A 20,316-nucleotide genomic window follows, 5' to 3' on the forward strand; every position below is an offset into this window, starting at 1 on the left:
TTTTTTGTTCAGGCAAACTGATTTGTAATATCTAACATCTCAATATTTGGAACTCTCATCTGCTGCTTCTCATACCCCCATTTGGGTCTCAACGAGTGAGTTTTGTGGTTTTTGGGTTTAAACCATTCTCGGCTCCACAAAGTCTTCTCTTTACTTTTTGCCTTAGAACTGATCTAGTTCTCATAATAAACACCCTATTCCTACTCTAAAGCCTGGCACTTGCTCACTAAAGCAATTATATAAGTCAGCACTAAAAAATTAAAAGCACTACACCCTCACAAACTCCCCTTGAGTACCTTGTTCCCCATTGGCCCTTTTTTTTTCAATTATAAAGGAATTCCCAATACTATTCTAGCATGTCTAAAGGTCAGTTGTCAATCTCCTCTCCAGTCCAGCTGGTGAATCTGGGAATCTTGAGGCAATGTTACAACTGCCTCATGTACACAGACAACCCTCTCCTCCTCCCAACAAATTCCAACACATGTGAGAGATGCAACCATATAGCCAAACTGGAGGCTAAGCTCTCTCAACTCAGTACTGGCGTAACCAGTCAGGAGGAGAAGGAAACCACACTCACTACAATTCCAGTCTCACACAGACCTACCACGACAGCAAACCAAACACACAAAAACATACTCGGAGGCTCTAAATAAAAATCTGCCTAAGCAGCAGAGACCTCCAAAGCAGATACCCAAGCAACCGCTACCCCAAAACAAAACACGTGCAACACATAGCTCACAAAGCCAGTGTGCCAAACAGTCACAGCCCTTAAGGCTAAACACACCTGATGCACTTGTAATAGGTGACTCTATCGTCAGGCACACTGACATCCCTCTCACCAGGCTGAAGAAGGAGAAGGTCACGGTGAGCTGCCTGTCAGGCGCTAGGATCCGCCACATAACACAAGCACTCCGGTCACTCCAAGGCAACTACAAATATGACTTAGTCATTGTCCGTGCTGGTGTGAATGACCTGAGACATACCTCCCTGGACTACATGAAAAGAGACATAGAGGAGCTCTCTGAGCATGTAGCCCAGGCCGGTATGACCTTGACCTTGAGTAGCATCTTACCCTCACCAAGAATGATGCCACAATATGAAGACAAGATGATCAATTTCAACAACTGGCTTAAGCATTGGTGTCATTCAAAGGGGATCCAATGCCTGTCAGCTTGGGATGACATGCTCGACAAGCCACGATGCTTCGCTAGGAACGGCTTGCACCTGTCACCCCTGGGCTTTTGGATATTGGCAAAGGCTCTTGCCACCCCCATAGTGCCTTTTTTAGGCAAGGCTCAAAAGACAAACCCACCTCCATAGGTATCACAAGGGATAAAAAACTAAGAGTAATGCTACTCAACGCCAGAAGTCTAAACCTCAAGATGCATGCACTCGAAACTCTCCTTAGCATGGAGAACATCAATATCTGTGCAGTAACAGAAACCTGCTTCAAGGTTCCCGAGAGCACTCCAGCACTACCAGGTTATACCTCATACCATGCTTTTCAGCCCCAAAACTTGGACCGAACCACAAAAGGAGGGGGAGTATCAATATTCATCAAAGATACCCACACCTCCAGGTTGGTGGCACAGCACGAAACATCAGAGACTATCCATCTGCAACTAACAGTGGGTAAAACTGCCTTCCAGTTTATAGCCTGCTACAGACCACCCTCCCAAACCGAGGAACCCCACTCGGCCTTCCTGAGAACACTGGAAAATATGAAGGTCTCTCCAAACACCATTATTTTGGGCGACTTCAACTACCCAAACACAGACTGGGAGCATTACTCTAGCTCCAACACCCTAGCCCAAAGGTTCCTAGAATTTATAAACTCAAATGCTATGGAATAACTTGTTACCACTCCCACAAGAGGGGAAAGCATACTGGACCTGATCATCACCAACATGGGGGCTCTGTGCTCCAGATCAGAAGTGTATCCCTCATTGGTAAGATCAGACCGTAAACTAATCTCACTGGATATTCACATCCCGACCCCACCCCCTGCCCAGAAAACTACAGTGAAAAACTTCTCTAAAGAAAATTTCACACTCCTCAAAACCGAGGTGGAATCCTTCAAAGCCCCCGGGCCTGTGGAAAATACGTCCCAGACCGCAGAATCATTTATAAACGCATTCTGTGAACACCTTCAGGAATGCATGGATCATGCAATCTCAAATAAAATCAAGACCCAATCCTCCAAAGGCAGGCATCCTGTCTGGTGGACCCTAGCCATAAACAAACTATACAATAGAAGGAGGAAGCTACTACATGATAGAGCAAAATCCCAAAAAGGGAAGGCATCTCTGATCAGTATTAGCAAAAAACTACGGGCACTCATAAAATCGTCTAAGGCCAGCTTCGAGAGAAAAATTGCACAGGACACTAAGGATAATCACAAGGCTTTCTTTAGTTATGTTAGGAACCTGGGTGGGAATTCCCAGATATGCTCAGAATTAGTCCAAAATGACAAAAAAAAATACACAGAACCCACAGACATTGCCAACATCTTAGCTGACAGGTTCAGCGCAACCCCCCCCCTCTCTCCACCAAAGGGCAAATATCTATCCCAGCAGAGTGCTTGCCCCCCTGACATCCCAGATGCTCAGGTAAGAGCCGCACTCTCCAAACCAAAAAACACATCAATGGGACCAGATGGTGTCCTGGGCTGCATCCTACATGAACTCCAAGAAGAGCTAAACCCAAACATAAAACTACTGTTCAGTCTCAGCCTTACTAGAGGATATGTACCCAAAGAGTGGCGTACAGCACCAGTGGTCCCTCTCCACAAAGGTGGTGCCTCAACGGATCCTGGAAACTATCGCCCCATAAGCCTGACTAGCTTGGTCTGCAAAGCTATGGAAAGGATCATCATGGACCTCAGAAATAAAGATATTGGGGACTACAGACACTGGATCCTACCCAGTTCGGCTTTGTTAAGGGCAGATCCTGCCACTTAAACCTGGTTGATTTCTTTGAAACAGTCACCAAGGCCATTGATGAGGGGAAGGTGGTCCACACAGCCTACCTGGACCTCGCAAAAGCCTTCGATACAATACCCCACTCGGGCATTATAGATAAGCTCACCAGCTTAAATATAAACCCCTATGTCACTAGATGGGTTGCAAACTGGCTCAAGGACATATAACCCACATGGTTAGAATTGCTGGAGCCATGTCAGACTCCAAACCAGTTACAAGTGGCACCCACAAGGCTCAGTCCTGGGACCTCTCTTGTTCGGTATATATTTCTCGGAGGTACAGGCCAACACGGAAGGACTGTGACTGACCAAGTTCGCAGATGACTAAAAACTAGGCGGCATAATCGACTCTCCAGCCGACACAAGCATCCTACAAAAGGGCCTCATAGTTTCTATTGGTGCTTCAACTGGTGCCGGAGCCATGGCCTCAAGCTAAACACCAAAAAGTGTATAGTCATCCCCTTTGGCAAAAACAAAGTGCCCACAAATTACCACATAGGTGGTAATCCATTAAGTACGGAAGAAGTAATTAGGGACCTGGGGAACAAAGTTGATAGCAATCTCTCATTTGAAAACCACGTGGCCAAAGTGGTTAGAAAAACATTTTATATAGCCCACCTAATCATGAAAGGATTCACATCTAGATCAGGGGAGGTCGTTGTGCCTCTTTACTCATCCCTCATCAGGCCCATAATTATTGAGTACAATGCACCTGCAGCAACTGGAAAGACCCCAAAAGTACCTCACCAAGAGGATCAAAGGACTCAAACAGATGCCATATGCTACCCAGTTAAAGAAACTCCAGCTCTACTCAGTGGCGTACCGCCTGCTCAGAGGCGATCTGTGCCTGACGTATAAAGCCATGTCCAACCCAGAATTAATGGACATGCTGCACCTCAGAAAATCCAAATCCCATCGAGCTACGCGCTCGAGAGACTTGAACCTCAGCACTGAAATAAATAGGACATGCTGGAGGGAAAGATTCATAACCCAGAGGCTCCCTTCACTCTGGAATAAAATCCCAGTCGAGGTTAGGTAGAGTCCCTCATTGACTCTCTTCAAGAGGAATCTTGATGAGTGGATGGGAGATCGTAGGTTTACCCCGGGTATCACTTCTGTGTCACTGTTAGACAGAGACACAGTATACTAACCACAAAAAAGGGCGTAGCAAAATTCATTTAAAACGGGTGGCGAAAGCCAAACACACTGGCTAGGTTTATAAATGCCCTAGGGCAGATAGCCTAGTATGAACCTATTAGATCTCTCTCCACCAGGGCAACGGCCACTTCAACTGCCTACCTCAGGGGGAGTACCTACCAAGGATATTTTGGAAGCAGCAGCTTGGAGTACTGTACACACCTTCACCAAGCATTACCATCTGCCTCTATACTCTAAATCCAGAGCTGGCTTCGCCACTGCAGTGCTGCAGGGCCTTATAGCTACCCCTAATGCCTTATAGGACCAGCCATCCTTCCTCAACTTTGGGATTTTACCCAAGTGTTATGACTGCAGCAGTGTAACACAATGAACATAGTACAGTTTTGTACCTACCATAAATGTAGATGTTCGAGTGTAGACACTGCTGCAGTCCAGGTTACCCTCCCTCCTTCCCCTCTTACTGGCTGGTACGTACCTATGTCTTCTACCCTTACTACCTATGGGGAGTATTTGCTGGTAGCTGTAAGTTGTTTTTTGCTTTTCTTATGTATGTTTTATTAGCAATTGGAATTGTCTACATATTTAGAGGCACCTGACATCTTGGGCAAGAAAAACTGGAGAAAGTGGCGTCTGCTGCATCTTGTATACCCCTGTCGCACTGACGTCAGAGAGGAGGCGACAGCAACCGACGCCGGACCAAGACTTTGGAACTCGGCCGACTGTGGGACCGCCTGACAGCAGGATAACCCAAGTGTAATGACTGCAGCAGTGTCTACACTCGAACATCTACATTTATGGTAGGTACAAAACTGTACTTTCCTCCTGATATAGTTACCAACATGTCCAGGCTGCACAACCTACTTTCATTTCTTCCTCCTAAGCTTGTGTATTAAGCAGCAAACTGTCTCCTTGGTGTCACCTTTTCTAGCGGACAAAAAGAAGAGAGTTGCTAAGGAGTCTTGTAGGGTATTTCCAGCTTCTTTGCTACCTCAGCCACTGGTGGGGGGTGTCTGCTGTGCCCGGTTATTGTTCCTCAGACCACCCATCATCTTTCCCCTATCTTCTTTATGTAGCATTAGTGACCACCAAAGACCAGGGGATAGCCTTATCCTCTGCATCTGTAGTGCGCCAGGGAGAATCATCTCTGTCCCTGGCTGGGAAAAGGCAGGTGAACAGCTTTCCAGATGTCGTGGAGGGGAGTATGAAAGCTAGGACCAGTGCACTTATGGGGCTTACCAGTCTGGGATTCACTCTGCTTATTGATGAAAAATTGTCACCCTGCTTCTATCTTTGTGTATGTACTGATCTACTGTTGTTTAAGGTATTCATCACTACCTTTGCAACAGTCAGTCTTAAGGCAGTAGGATAAAAATTATTTCTTCCTTATCTGACAGGATTTTCCAGTCAGAAAGTGATGCTTTATGGGGAAGAAATGTTCTTCTGAGGGTTCTGCGTGGTCGGAGCCTTCTGATTCTGGTAAAAAATTTCTACAGCCATCCCTAATGAAATCTCCTTTTCACTAATTTTATCTCATGTGAGTGAGGTTTTTCAGTGAGAACAGAGTGAAGCCTCTGAGACTTAGAAAATGTATTATAATTAATTACAGCTGCAGAAGCCTAAAGCACCTCCCATTCCTCCCGTTTTGCTTGCTTTAGAGGATGTTTTTCTTACTGCAACCAATTTACTCAGCAGACAACCTTTGACTCCCAAAAGTTTTGATTATTTATGTAAGGCATCCCAGTCACATAAGTACCTGTTTTCTGATCCCATCACAGACCCAGTAGTTGTACCACTTTCTGAATCTGCTATTGCAAAATAGGGTACTGTTTCTCTAACCCCGTTCCCTTGAGTAAAGATAGGAAGGCAAGTGGATAAGTTGTGGAACAAGTTGCAAGCTTGTAGTACTTTAACTTTTAAGATTTTAAATTGTCAAGCCCATAGCTTTTGTGTCTTTTGGGAATAAGCAGAAGTTATTAGCTAACTTTCCATCTTTTTGGGGGGGGGGGTCTGTAACTGCTTCTATGACAGCTGTAAGAAGTGTGAGGAAAAGAAAAAAAAATGATATGGGGAGAAACAGTATTATCAGCTCCTTTTTTAATGTGAGTAATATTTTAATAACTCCTCAGCTCTCTTTTTCCAATGAACATATTAAACAACAGGGGACAGTACTCGGGGGTGCCAATGAAAAGGAACCAAAGCAAAAAGGACAGTCTCAAGTAATAAAGGACAGCCTTCCCACTCAACATGGAACCTGACAAACCATTTAAACTGACAGTCTAGTATTTTTTTTTGGGGGGGGGGGGGGGGGCAGTTACAAAAAAAAAAAAATCAACCAGTCAGCATGATTGTCCGCAAGTTCTGGCAACCACCATGGCAACCTTTCTGTCTTCCTCAGACTTCAGCTGTCTTTTTGGCATTAAATAATCCCAGATAGTTTGGTTCTGAGGGTGGTCCAACAAGGCTACTCCTGGTAGTGGGAATCCTGTCCTCTATTTCTATGAATTCCCCCTTACCTAAGAGCAAGATTTCCCTGTTTCCTCCCATTCTGCACAACATGATGTCCCTGGGAGGAGTAGAACCAGTTCCCTTTGCTTCAGTCTTTAATGCCAAGCCTGTTATTCAAGGCTTTTTCTGGTCCGCAAGCTAGAAGGATCCAGGAATCCAGTAATAGATCTTTTGACGTTAAAACCTCATTGTTTATATTCCCATGTTCAGGATGTTATCACTTCAAAATCTTGTACCATTGATCTTGACTAACTCTCAAGGTTAAGTATTTGTTTATGTGTTGACATTTGATTACCAGGCAGATCTGACTGGGTAGAAGCCCATTTTCAGCAGAGGCCCAGAGAGAAAAGTAGACCAAAGGATCCCTATTACCACATTCCTCTTTGCCAAACAGTTCAGGTGTTTCTTAAGATTTGATGTATCTGGCTTACGTTATCATTTTTTTCCCTGTATTACCTTCTGGACTCTCCCTTGCACCAAGGGTATTTGCAAAATGCCTATCCTTAGTCATTAGTGTTAGAGAAAAATGCATCTCTCATGATTGTTCTACACAAAATGCATATTAGAGTTTCTTTACAAATACATTTGAATTATTTAATGTGCTCATGTTAAAAATGATATATAGTATAGATTCATAGTTATGCAAACCACAAATACTTATTGTAGTTCTAAGTGTTTCACAACTGCATTCTAATATTAAGCTGTAAAGTGTATTACCAGATGACTGAAGGTAAAGAAAGTGCTGAAGGGGTTAAGGGATGTACTATGGTCTACAGAGTCTGGAATGCCCAGGAAGGGAGGAAAGTACATAATGTGAAAGAGATTTTGTTTTATGTAAGCTCTGACCTTCCCAAGCTGGGATGGGTAGGTACAAGGAAGGTTTGGGAGTTGGAATCTTACTGGTGCTGAAATATACAAGGCCAGAAAACAAGACCAATTACCAAGCCAGATGGCTTGTGTTTTTCTAAAATATTATTGTTACTAAAAACACAATTGTTGAGTGTTGAAGTGCAGTACTAACCGAGAAGCACGAGGGTCTGCAGAGACCCTAATTGTCAACGTCAGTATTCTGCAGACATGATACTGATAAGAAAAGGAAATAAAAACAGTGTATTTTTGCTGCTTGTGAGACTGATTTTTAAATTGTAAAGGTAGTATCCCAGCACTGACATATGTGAATTTATTTTATTTTATATTTGTTAACCGGGAAAGTTCTGGAGCCTTTCTTCCCGGGCCTCCGCTGAAAATTGGCCTTGTTCCAAGTCGGACTTTCCCGGTTAACAAATATAAAATAAAATAAATTGTGAAGGTAGTATCCCAGCACTGACGTATGCGAATTTAAATAAAAAGAAAATGTTTTGCACATCCTGAATAGTTATTCTTGACTGAATACTAAAAGGTAGTTAATGTTATTTGTGAATATTTTAAACTGCATTTTAACATTAGCATATTGCAAGATGTATACATTTTTCCATAGTTGGACAATTGTCTAGTCTTTGCAGACTCTCTTTCCAACTGTCAAGAGTCACTAAAAACTGTCCAGAAGCTTTTACACAATATGAGATGTCAGATCAACAAAATGGTATCCTAGGATGTTTGTTTGACTTGACTCTGTCTCTCTCTGTCTCCCCCTCTCTCCAGACAAAGTAGAAATGTTCCAACAGTTCTGAGTTTCTGTAGCCTAAACCAAGCATGTGCAAGGGAGGTGATTCTCAGGATACATAGCATCAGTGATTGTCATGCTACCCTTTGTCAAACTGTACTTGAGGAAAATGCAGTGGTGCCTCAAATCAGTCTGGACTCTGCATCTACACCCTCTGACTTTTCAGATTCCAGTTTTTGGATTTGGGATGAGGAAGATTAGGTGGTGGGTAGATCAGATAGCCTGCAAAACCACGTCTTCCTACCTACCCATTGCAATCAGTCACAGTAGACACTTCAGATCCTAACATGGGGAATGGTTTCAAAAGGTATAAAAGTGCAAGCTGTGTAGTATCATAAAAAAGATAAAAAAAAAAAAAAAAAATCACCCAGCGAGTAAACTGACTGCCAAAGATGTACAATATAAGTGTAGCAACAACCAAACGAACGACAGTCAGATGCATGGCAACCTTAAAAACTTTAATAAACAGATGTGAGTAGGTAAGCGCTTTCACCACTAAAAGTGGCTTTTTCAAACCATATAACTCACAAAAGCAACAACAAACATTTAAATAGATGACATCAGCTATTCACTTTTTAAATGTTTGTTGCTGTGTAGGATCTTTTTGACAGACTGAAGGGAAAACGTTGGCTATTGTAAGTGCTTTGAAGGCATTGAATCATCTCTGGTCCCTAGGTCCTCTGCTAGTGTACACAGACAATACAACTGTGATGTGTTGCATAAAGAAGGGAGATACCAGATCCTACCCCCTTTGCAGATTGGCTATGATGGCCTGGGCGATGACAGTTCTACTCTGTCTTAACTCTTCAGACTTCATATATTAATTTCAGAGCAAAACCTTATTGCAAACAAGCTTGGCAGGACCAAAGATGACCTCTCCCCTCTCTCTGGGAAATGCCTGCAGTCACCTGAATGAGTCCTTCCTTCAAAACTTACAATAGGTGAAATAACTTTCTCAATGGTAGTTGCTGTCAAGTGGAGACCTTACTGGATTCAAGAAGGATGTAAAAGCCAACCTGCAAAATTAAGTTGAGTGCAGTTGCTTTTGGGACACTGGCTAATCAAGCTAGCATGCAGAGATTGACTTCTTTCTATTGTGCAGTTTTGAGAAGTTCAGTCCTTGCTGTTATAATGCAAAAACTATTTAGTACCTGCTTCAGTGCTGTCTTATAATTTTGGTAGTCTGAGTTATTCCTGTTAGTTAACTGTATTTAATACTGTTGTGTATATCTGTACAATATAGAGATGTTTTATTTCTAATTATCTTTGTTCATTTGTCTATTTCTTCCTGCATCATGACTGAAAAAGGTCAGCAGACAAGCTCACCCACCCAGTTGAAATAAATTCAATGAGTATTTCATATAGCTATAGTTTTTCACTTGGACTGTAGGAATTAAATATAGAGGTTGTTCGTAAAACATTATGAATTTTATTGTACTTTCCATTACAGTTCATTGTTTTTCCACAGCAGGATACTCCAGTGCTTCCTTTGCCTGAACCGTCCAAGTCCTGTCTTGAGAATGGCTTGTCCTCTTCATCTGAAGGCACAAGCATGGGGTTGTCTCCTCCAGTTGTTGCTGCACTGCTGGATCTTTCTTTGCCTGGTCCACCTGAGGATGTTCTTTCTCAGGGAGCACCAGTAACTGAGATCAGCGACTCCATTATCGAAATTGCAATCAGTTCAGCTCAGTATGGTAAGCATTTAAGTGTTTTAATTACTACGTTAAAAATAGATTTATCAGTGTTAATTTTACATTGTGTATGTGTTAGTAGTATGTTAAATGCATGTGTGTCAGTGCTGTGTCTTCATGGGCATTGTGTGTATAAATAAAATGTGAGGGCATGTGTGTAATGATTTTGTGTGTGTCTATAGAGGTGGGCATTTGTGCATCTGTGTGTTTGTGCACTACACCCATGCACATGTACAATCTATTGTATAGTGGCATACTGGCACATAGGTTGGTACTAGGCTATCAGCCCTAGGGCCTATACAAGCCTAGCCATAACAATTCCCTGGCTATTTCTTCCCACATTATTTACTTTCCTGGACCCCTGTCTAGCAGGGTGACTGACATGATCCCTGGGGTGAATTTCCTTTCTCCCATCCAGTTGTCAAGGTTCCTCTTGAAGAGGTCCAAAGAGGCACTCTGCTTGACATGTATGGGCAATCTATTCCAGAGTCTGGGGAGTCTCTGGGTCAGGAACCTATCCCTCCAGCATGTTTTGTTTATTGTGATGACAAGGGTTAGATCCCTGGAGTGTGTAGCTCTGAGGGATTGGGATTTCTTTAAGTGTAGCATGTCCAACAGCTCTGGGTTTGACATGGCCTTGTATGTTAAGCAGAGATCGCCTCTGAGTAGACGATATGCGACAGAGTATAGCTGGAGTTTTTTAAGGCGGTCAGTGTAGGGCATCTGCTTTAGGCCTGTGATTCTTTTAGTGAGGTATTTCTGAGGCCTTTCCAGTTGTTGCAGATGTCTTGAGAGGTACATACCAAATGGGGCGTTGTATTCTATAATGGGTCTAATGAAGGATGAGTACAGTGGGACAATGACCTCCTTCTTTCCGGATGAAAAGCCCTTCGTGATGAGGTGTGCCACATAGAAGGATTTCCTGACTGTTGTGGCGATGTGGTTATCGAAGGTGAGACCACTGTCCACCTGTGTCCCTAAGTCTCTTATCACACTTTCTGTGTTTAGTGTACTGCCACCTATATGGTAATTCATGGATACATGTTTTTCCCAAAGGGATCACAATACATTTCTTGGCATTGAGCTTGAGCCCATGGCTCTGGCACCAAGCATATGTTTCTGTAAGGCCCTTTTGTAGAGTATCCACATCATTTGGGGATTCAATAATGGCTCCCAGTTTGCAGTCATCTGCAAACTTTGTTAGCCAGAGTCCCTTAGTGTTGACCTGTACTTCAGAGAAGTAGATGCCAAACAAGAGCGCCCCAGGACTGAACCCTGAGGTACTCCACTTGTCACTTGTCTGGAGCTGGATTTGGAGTCGGCTACTTTTACAGTGTGGGTTCTGTCAGTAAGCCATTTAGCAACCCATTGGGTGACATAGGGATTAATGCCCAACTTAGTAAGTTTATCTATGATTCCAGAGTGAGGGATGGTGTCAAAGGCCTTGGCAAGGTCTAGATAGGCTGTGTGGACCACCTTACCCTTGTCCATGGCTCTGGAGACTGATTCAAAGAAGTCAATCAGGTTCAGGAGACAAGATCAGCCCTTCACAAACCCAAACTGGGTGGGGTCCAGTGTTTGAAGGTTGCCAATGTCTTTGTTTATAAGTTCCATGATAATACGCTCCATGGCCTTGCAGATAAGGCTTGTCAGACTGATGGGATGGTAGTTTCTGGGATCCAAGGTGGATCCCCCCTTGTGGATTGGGATAACTGTAGCTCTGCACCACTCAGTGGGCACGAAACCTGAGGTGAGGCTATGATTAAACATGACACTTAGGTGAGGTGCCAGTTCATATTGTAGTTCATGTAGTACACAGCCTGGGATGTCATCTGGTCCCATGGATGCTGTATTCTTGGCTTTAGAGAGTGCGTTTTGTACCTGTGTGGTCGTTATTACTGGAATTTGGCAATCTTCCGGTATTGAGATGGGCCATTTAGGGGGTGAGAGGGGGTGAAGTTGGCACTGAATCGATCTGCCAGGATATTGGCAATATCCTTTGGATCAGTATATTTAATGCCATTCTGTTTTAGCTCAGAGCAGACCTGAGCATTGCCATTTAGATTCTTGACATAGTTATAGTATGCTTTGTGGTTGTCTTTGGAATCTTTGGCAATTTTATTTTCGTAACTAACTTTGGAGGATTTTATGAGGCATCTCAGTTTCTTACTGAGGCTAGTAAGGGAGTTTTTTGCATCCTGGGATTTTCCTCTTTTCTGCAAAAGTTTCTTCCTTTTGTTGTAAAGTTTGTCTATGGCAGGGGACCACCAGATTGGCTTCCTTTTTTTGGATGAGAGCATTTTGGTTCTATTTGGGATGGCACGATTCATGCATGAGTGGATGTGCTCGTACAGTGCCTTAGTGTAGGATTCAGCAGTTGAACTTTCAGTTCCCGTCTGCATGGGTGTTATGAAGTTTGTCACTTCTGACTTGAGTAGCATGAAGTTGGCTTTGGAGAAGTTTTTTATGGTGGTTTCTTTACTGGGGGGGTGGGGGTGTAATGTGGATGTTAAGGGTGATTAGCTTATGGTCAGACCTGACTAACGAGGGGGTGACCATAGGTATGGAGCATTGATTTCCCATGTTGGTAATGACCAGGTCTAGGATATTGGAGCCCCTGGTGGGACTATGGATTAGTTGATCCAGGGCATTGGAATTTATGAATTCCAAGAACCGTTGCGCAAAGGTGTTGGGACATGAGTAGTTTTCCCAGTTAATGGCAGGGTAGTTAGAATCACCCAGTATTAGGGTATTTGGTTCTATCTTAATATTTTCCAGTATGTTTAGAAAGGTGTAGTGAGAATCTTGGGGTATGGTGGGGGATCTGTAGCAAGCTACAATTTGGATTGCAGTCTTACCTAGTGTTAGTTGCACTTGGAGAATTTCAGACACATTGTGTTGGCCAACTAGCCTGGTGGTGTGAATATCCTTGATGAATATTGACACTCCTCCACCTTTAGTGTTTCGGTCCTGGTTTGGTGGCCGAAAAGTGTGGTAAGTGTTGTAGCCTGGTATTGCAGGGGTGCTCTCTGTGGAGCCTTGAACCAGGTCTCAGTTACTGCACAGATATCTATGTTCTCCATTTTTAGGAGGATAATGATGTATTAGGTTGATAGAGATATTTTTCTTTATTTGCATAAACTGCCCTTTTGCCCTCATTTAACAACCAATCTGATGATGTCAGTTTTCATTCTAGCCTCAGTCTGTGGGTTCGCTTCCAATCCTCAGAACGAACTCTACCACTATCATGGCTCAGGGTAACAAAAAAAACTTTTGAGTATCCACCTAACCCAGTTACCTCAGATCTCGTTTGATGCTTTTCGTGTCAGACGTGGTGCAAATTGCTCTCGAGCAGGTAAGTCATTTCTTTAATATATATTTTCAACTCTAACTCTTAATTTCTATACATACTCTATTTTTCGTTTAATCTTGTAAATCCCTTACCTGTTCTACCTTTCTAGTACATTAGTACTCTGGTCTTTACTTTCCTCTTTCCCTTTCTGTGCACTTTGGTGTATTCTGAATATCATTGTTGATATTTTTCTTCTACAATTCGTGTAGTTGTCTTATCTTTTGATACAACTTCACTGTATTACTACATTTCTATTTTTCTGTTATGTATATAAAAAAAAGCTTTTCTGTACTTTCCTCAGTTTTTATGTATTAGTATGCATGTGTGTGTGTGGAGATATGGCAGAAAAAGAAAAGGCTCCTGTTGGACTTCAACATTGTCAGAAATGTAGCCATAAAATACCCTTTTCTGACGCTCATTCTTTGTGCATTTGCTGCTTGGGCCCCCTCCATCTTTAGGAGGACTGCTCGATCTGTCAATCTTTCAGTCATAGGGCTCTTGTCGAGCAGAAAAATAAGCTTATTTTGAAAGGCCTGCTTCTGTCTTACCTTCAGCGAGGCGTTATCTGGAGCCACTTGCGCTAATGACAAATCTGGCTTTTCTAGTCTATCTTCTTCGTCTTCTAAAGTTTCTGAGAAGAAGAAAAGAAGGTTGTCGGTGCCAACATCTCCATCGACTCTGAGATCAAAGAAACAAAAACCTTCAATTCCATTGTCTCCTTCGGAACTGACAGGGAAAAAGTCACATCCTTCAGTTCTGACCGTTTCCTCGGAACCGACAGCAAGACTTTACTATCGGAACCGACTAGCTCTTCAGTTCCTAAGACTGTATATCATGGACACTTTGGTGCTGACATTCTCGGATCCTGCTTTCAAGGATTTAGTCAAGATGCATGTGAATGTGCCCCCCCCCCCCCCCAACAGAGATGGGGAGTACTTTTGATGGATGTTGCCCCAGAGACAATGGTGGACTGAGAATCAGAGGTTTTGTGGTCCTTTCATTGAGAAACCCTACTAGTCCTCCTGAATGGTTTCCTAACTGCCGCACTCTGTAGGCAGTTCAGGGGTTGATGCTTAATGCATCATTCATGGGTACAAAGGATAATCACCAGTGGCTACACTTCTCCCTTTGTTTCCCCTCCAGAGGAACAGAAAAGAATTCCCACTTTACCACCCAGTCAGAATCCACAGCAGCAGAAGTTAGAAATCTGCTAGAAGAGAGTCATCCAGTGAGGTCCATGCCCCCCCCCCCCCAGTCCATTCAGGATCTGGAGTTTGTTACAGGTCCTTTTTAATTCTGAAGAAAACAAGGGAACCAAGTCCAGTCTTGGACATAGCCACCTCAGTTTGTGAAATGGGTAAAATTCCAGAAAGTATTGATTCAGTCCAGCCTACCTCTGGTGAAGGATGACTGGATGTGTTCTTTAGATCTCCAGGATGCATACTATCGTAACATAGCAAAGTAGTCCAGGAGATTTGACTGTTTCTGGCTGGAAGCCACTCACTTTCAGCTCAGGGCACTGCCCTTTGGTCTCATCATAGCCCCCCTGGTGTTCACCATATGCATGGCAGTGGAAAAAGCACATCTCAGACTGCAGGGGTTCCATTTAGATAATTGGCTCCTTACAGAACCAACCAAGCAAATACAAGTCCAGTGAAGGGACCTCTTGCTCCCTTGCCAGCAGTTGGGAATTACAGTCAACCTTGCCAGAAGATAGCTAACACCAGTGCAAAAACTAGAGTTTATTGGATGCCATCTCTATAGAAATTCTCAGCCAAACTTCCGCAATCCAGAGTATTGTTCCTGCATCATGTAGCTTCACAGGTTCTTCAACCCCCCCCCCCCCCCCCCCAGCTAGATTAATTCTCAGACTTTTGGGTTTGATAGCTGCTTCAATCACTCTGCTTCCTCAGGCAAGGGTACTACATGAGAGTCTTGCAATGTACTCTCCTGTTCAGTGGTCCTTGATATCTTTACCCATGAATAAATCAATATGCTTCACTCCAATATGCAGAAAACACATCTGTTGGTGGTTTACCTTCCCCATAGTGTCATAGGGTCAACCATTCTCCCCACCACTACCATAGCCTCAGTAGCCATGGATATTCCTCTTGTTTCACTATTGCAGTCATCACATTTCGGTTATCTGATTGTAGTAGCCCTCACTCTGCCTGATTATCAAAGTCTTGGGTCCTGCGTTGGTTGCTGTCTCATCTTCCGTGACATCAGTCAAGGGTATAAAGACCCCCCCCAAACCGCATGGTCAGGCCTCTGTGCCTAAAAAACGAATGATAAGAATGGCTGAAGACCTTATTACTTTAATCAGGGGAAGCCAGCCTTCCTCCTCTGAGAGACCTAGGACTGAATTTGCTTATGATACTTCTGACCAGGATTCTGAAATTTCTGTCGTCTCTGATGACCAAGATTTTCCTTTATCCACCTATGAGGATTCTGATGCAGAGGACTCTATTCCCTCTGCTTCTCCCCCAGAGGATTTTTCTTTTGGTGAAACATTGCATATTCTTAGGGAGCATTTTCATTGGGAAAGCCAGGATTACTCTGATTCTAAAAAGAGGCTTAGGGATTTCTTATTCCTGCCCCAACACAGGCCTTTAGCTATCCCTCCTGTGCTGGATATTGTTGATGATGCCTTTTCGGAGTTAGCTTGGCCCCTGACTCTCTACCTCCTGCTCCCAGAAAACCTGATATATTACAGGGTTCCTGATTCTCACAAGTTCCCTTTTAAAAATCCTACTGCGGATCCTGCGACCATTTCACAAGGACCCAAGGGCATTAAGGTAGCTACTGCCAAAAATCCTACCCCCTTTGATAGAGATTCCAGAGCCCTGGATAGATAAGCAAGTGTACACCTGTGCAACCTTGGCCATCAGGGCCTTAAATTGCCAGTTTCATATGTTAACGTATCAGCAGCACATTATTGGATTGCTTAAACAGAAAATGATGTTGATTCCTGAGGGTCTATATTACGAAAGCGAAAATCCCTAAGTGCAAATACCTAAACGTTGACCCATTTACCGCGAAAATTCCGAATGCACTAAATCGTGGAAAAAAAATTATTGACCTGTAATAGCCAACCCCACCACCCGCTACGTACTACCTACCTAACTATGCACTATCCTTAACCCCTCCCTAACCCTAAGGTCCGTAACTACCGCACACTTCCCCTACACACATACATCCAAACAAAATAAATAAAACATACATTTAAAAAACACCTACTTCTAACACTACACTAACTCTTACATACATTACCTATCTATGCACTTACCTTAACCCAAATCCAAACACTAAATTCCTATCTGTCACACACTTACCTTACGAAGCTATACCGCAGATGGGCCAACCAAAACAAATCGACATCTCGAACTTTGCTGTTTTGAATTTTCGTGGTTTACGTACTTCGCTCAATACAAGTCAACATCTTCGTATTCACCTAAAGAAATCTTTGTTCTCGTAATAGGAACCCGATTTCTGATTGTGCTAAAAGTAAAGATTTACAGGATTTAATGCATTCTGCTGAACAGGTTGGAAAACATATTTGCAGTGTGGTTTTGATTCATTAGAGGCATCTTGCAGGGCTGCTGTCACCGGGTCTACTTAGGAGGCATGCTTGGCTTAAGGAGCAATCTTTGCCAGATAATGTTAAAACTAAATTGCTGGATGCTCCCTTAAATCAGGACTCCCTGTTTGGCAACAAAGCAGAAGTTGTTCTTAAAAAGATGGAGGAAAAAGCTAAATCTATGCAAACTGTTAGATTTTTTACAAGTGCAGCCTGCAAGATTTAGTAGGCATTGGTCCTCAAAAAAATTGGTCCTTTCTTGCCTCTTCCAGGCCTTCACAGTTCAAACCCAGAACCAGCAGAACAACCAGGCTTCAGTCCCAAGGTACTCACTGGACTAAGCCGTGGGGGGCTCCCACTTCCAAATCAGGGAGTAGTAAGACTCCCCCTTATGGTAAGCTGTCTCAATGACCTAACTTTAAAACTTCCAAGCACTTCTCAACTGACTGCTCCTTTAGGGGGAAAGATTGCTCTGCAAGCAAAAAACTGGGAACTCGTTAACCAGGACAAATGGGTTTTGAACATAGTTTCCCAAGGATATAGATTTCACTTCCACATGTTACCAGCCTCAAATGGTTGGCCAGATCTACCGCCAAATCAGTGGGCAGAGGCTCAAAAGCAAGTATTCTCTCCCTTAAAATTAAAGGCTATTCAGACTGTACCAAAAGAGGAAAAGGGACAAGGTTTCTACTCGAGACTTTTCCTGGTACTCAGAAAAGACAATTCATATCGTCCTATCCTGGACCTGTCTACTCTAAACACCTTTTTGGAGATTCCAAAATTCAAGATGCTGACTCTTCACCAGTTGCTTCCTATGCTAGGCAAAGATGCCTGGTTGGCAACACTAGATTTAAAAGAAGCATACCTGCACATCCTAATCAGGGAATTTTGCAGAAGATACCTACACTGCAATGCAGGCTACATGCACTATCAGTTCTCTTCACTGCCCTTTGGCTTATTTTCTGCGCCCAGGGTATTCACAAAGTGTCTAGCTCCAGTCATTGCATTTTGCAGGCAAAGAAATATTCAAATATACCCATACCTGGACGATTGTCTAATTCAGGCAGAAAGTCAGGGCATACTTTTGAATCATCTGGCATTTGTACAAAAGGTGCTAACTTGTCTGGGGTGCACTATAAACAAAAATAATTGACAAGCGGGTACCCCGTCAACAAATTATATTGCTCGGAGCAAGCTTGAACACAACTTCCCAGATTGCTTTTCTCACGCCAGAGAAACAAATTCATTTGACAACTTACTTCAAACTAGTGGCCACAAAAACCCTATCTGCAAAGCAAATACTGCAAGCCTTGGGGTTCATGGCCTCGTGCATTCTACTAATTCCATATGCAAGACTGCATATGAGGAAACTATAGTGGTATCTAAAAAGCCTATGGCGACAACATTCTCAGGATCTAGGAGTAATAATTTCTATCATACCTTGCCTACGGTTAGAATTCCTTTGGTGGGCAGAGGCCTGCCACCAAAACAAGGGACTACCATTCACTCTACCCCCTGTTGCCCAGACTCTAGCAACAGACGCATCAGACTATGCTTGGGGGCCTCACCTGGCAGGGAAGTGCATTCAGGGCAAATGGAACATAAGTCAAATGCACCTGCATATCAATCAAATAGAAATGTTTGCTGTACAGAATGCTCTGACAGCCTTCAAGGACCACATTCTTCCAGGACAATTAATGGTAAAGATGGACAACCACTGTTATGTGGTACATAAACAAGCAGGAGGTTACCCATGCCTACCCCCTCTGCAGACTGGCCATGGCTCTGTGGAACACAGCCTTGAGCTACCAAGTACATCTACAGGCTCAATTCCTGCCAGGAAAACTAAATACACTGGCAGACTAAACAGAAATCTCATGGACCCACACGAGTGGAAGCTGGAACCAAAGACTTTCAACATGTTGATAAACAAATGGGGGAGCCCAGATATAGACCTGTTTGCCTCCCCCCGAACTACCAATTGGACAAATTCTGCACAAGGACTCCCCACAAACAAGCTTGGAAGGTGGATGCTCTGTCCTTCAGCTGGAGAAATCTATCAGTTTATGCCTCTCCTTTCCAAAGTACTACTAAAGATCAAACAGGACAAACCAAGGATGATACTGATTACACCAGACTGACCATGCCAACACTGGTACCCCCTCTTGCGCAGTGTGTCACAGCTAGCCTCATGGCACCTGCCTCAGACCCCTGTCTTGCTTTCACAGCAGGAGAGCCAGATTCTGCAGCCCCAGCTTCAAACCCTGAACCTGGCAGCCTGGCTGATTACCTAATGTCTCCGTTACCATCCCTCAGTAAACAAGTGTTGGATGTCATTTTGGAGGCAAGGAGGCCTAGTACTAGAAAATCTTATGCTGAAAAATGGAAAAGATTCTGTGCCTGGAACCAAACTCAATGGATGGCCACAGCAGTACCCAATTTACCTCAGATTTTTCAATACTTAACTGAGATGCTTCACAAGGGCCTTTCCTTTTCCTCCATAAGAATTCACGCCTCAGCCATTTCAGCTCATTACAACACAGAACCACCCCTCTTTTCTCACCCACTGCTTAAGCGGTTTCTCAGAGGGGCCAAAAACTTAAGACCTCCCAGAAGAGCCCCAACTCTAGCCTGGGACCTTAACTTTGTATTGGAAAAACTCTTTCTGCCTTCTTTTGAGCCAGCTGCATGTGCAGAGTTAAAATTCCTTTCTTGGAAAACAGCTTTCCTTTTAGCAATCACTTCAGCAAGAAGGGTATCTGAATTACAGACCCTTATGGCAGTGGAGCCTTTCATCATCTTTCATGCGGACATGGTGTCCCTCAGGACCAGTCCCTCCTTCATGCCCAAGGTAGTAAACAGTGTGGCTCTTAATCAATCCATTCATTTGCAAACCTTCTTTTGTAATCCACAGAACAAAGGGAAACTGATACTGCACTCCTTAGATGTGCACAGCCAACTTAGATTTTACTTGGACAGGACTAAACCAAAAAGGAAATCTGAACAACTGCTGGTGGCATTTGCTGCAGGGGCAGAGAGGAGGGCTATTTCAAAGCAAACCATTTCTAAATGGATAGGCCATTGCATTCATTTCTGCTATAAGTATCATGGAAAATCTATCCCACAAGGGGATTAGACCCAATTCAACCATGGCTGCATCTACCTCTATAGCCTTTCTCAGGTGTATCCCTACCAGAGACATCCTAGAAGCTGCTACCTGGAGTTCTGTACATACCTTCACCAAGCATTACCATTTGCCAATTTTCTCTAAATCCAGAGCTGGCTTTGCCACTGCAGTCTTGCAGGGCCTTATAGCTGGTCCTAATTCTATCTAAATTCCTCCTCCCTTCCTTAGCTTTGGGAATCTACCCAAATGTGATAACTGCA

General features: G+C 43.5%; 1 protein-coding gene across 1 annotated transcript in view; it reads left to right on the forward strand.

Moving 5' to 3' along the window:
* The window catches only part of CRAMP1 (cramped chromatin regulator homolog 1), a 1,694,263-nt gene that overhangs the window by 1,290,385 nt on the left and 383,562 nt on the right, over positions 1 to 20,316 (forward strand). Inside the window, exon 10 of the mRNA XM_044088908.1 lies at positions 9,775 to 10,000. Coding sequence (XP_043944843.1) covers positions 9,775 to 10,000 — 226 coding nt within the window. The remainder of the gene's footprint in view (positions 1 to 9,774; positions 10,001 to 20,316) is intronic.

This window comes from Protopterus annectens, chromosome 12.part0, assembly GCF_019279795.1.
Source record: "Protopterus annectens isolate FY-2018-M chromosome 12.part0, PAN1.0, whole genome shotgun sequence".
In the NCBI taxonomy this organism is placed as follows: domain Eukaryota; kingdom Metazoa; phylum Chordata; order Ceratodontiformes; family Protopteridae; genus Protopterus; species Protopterus annectens.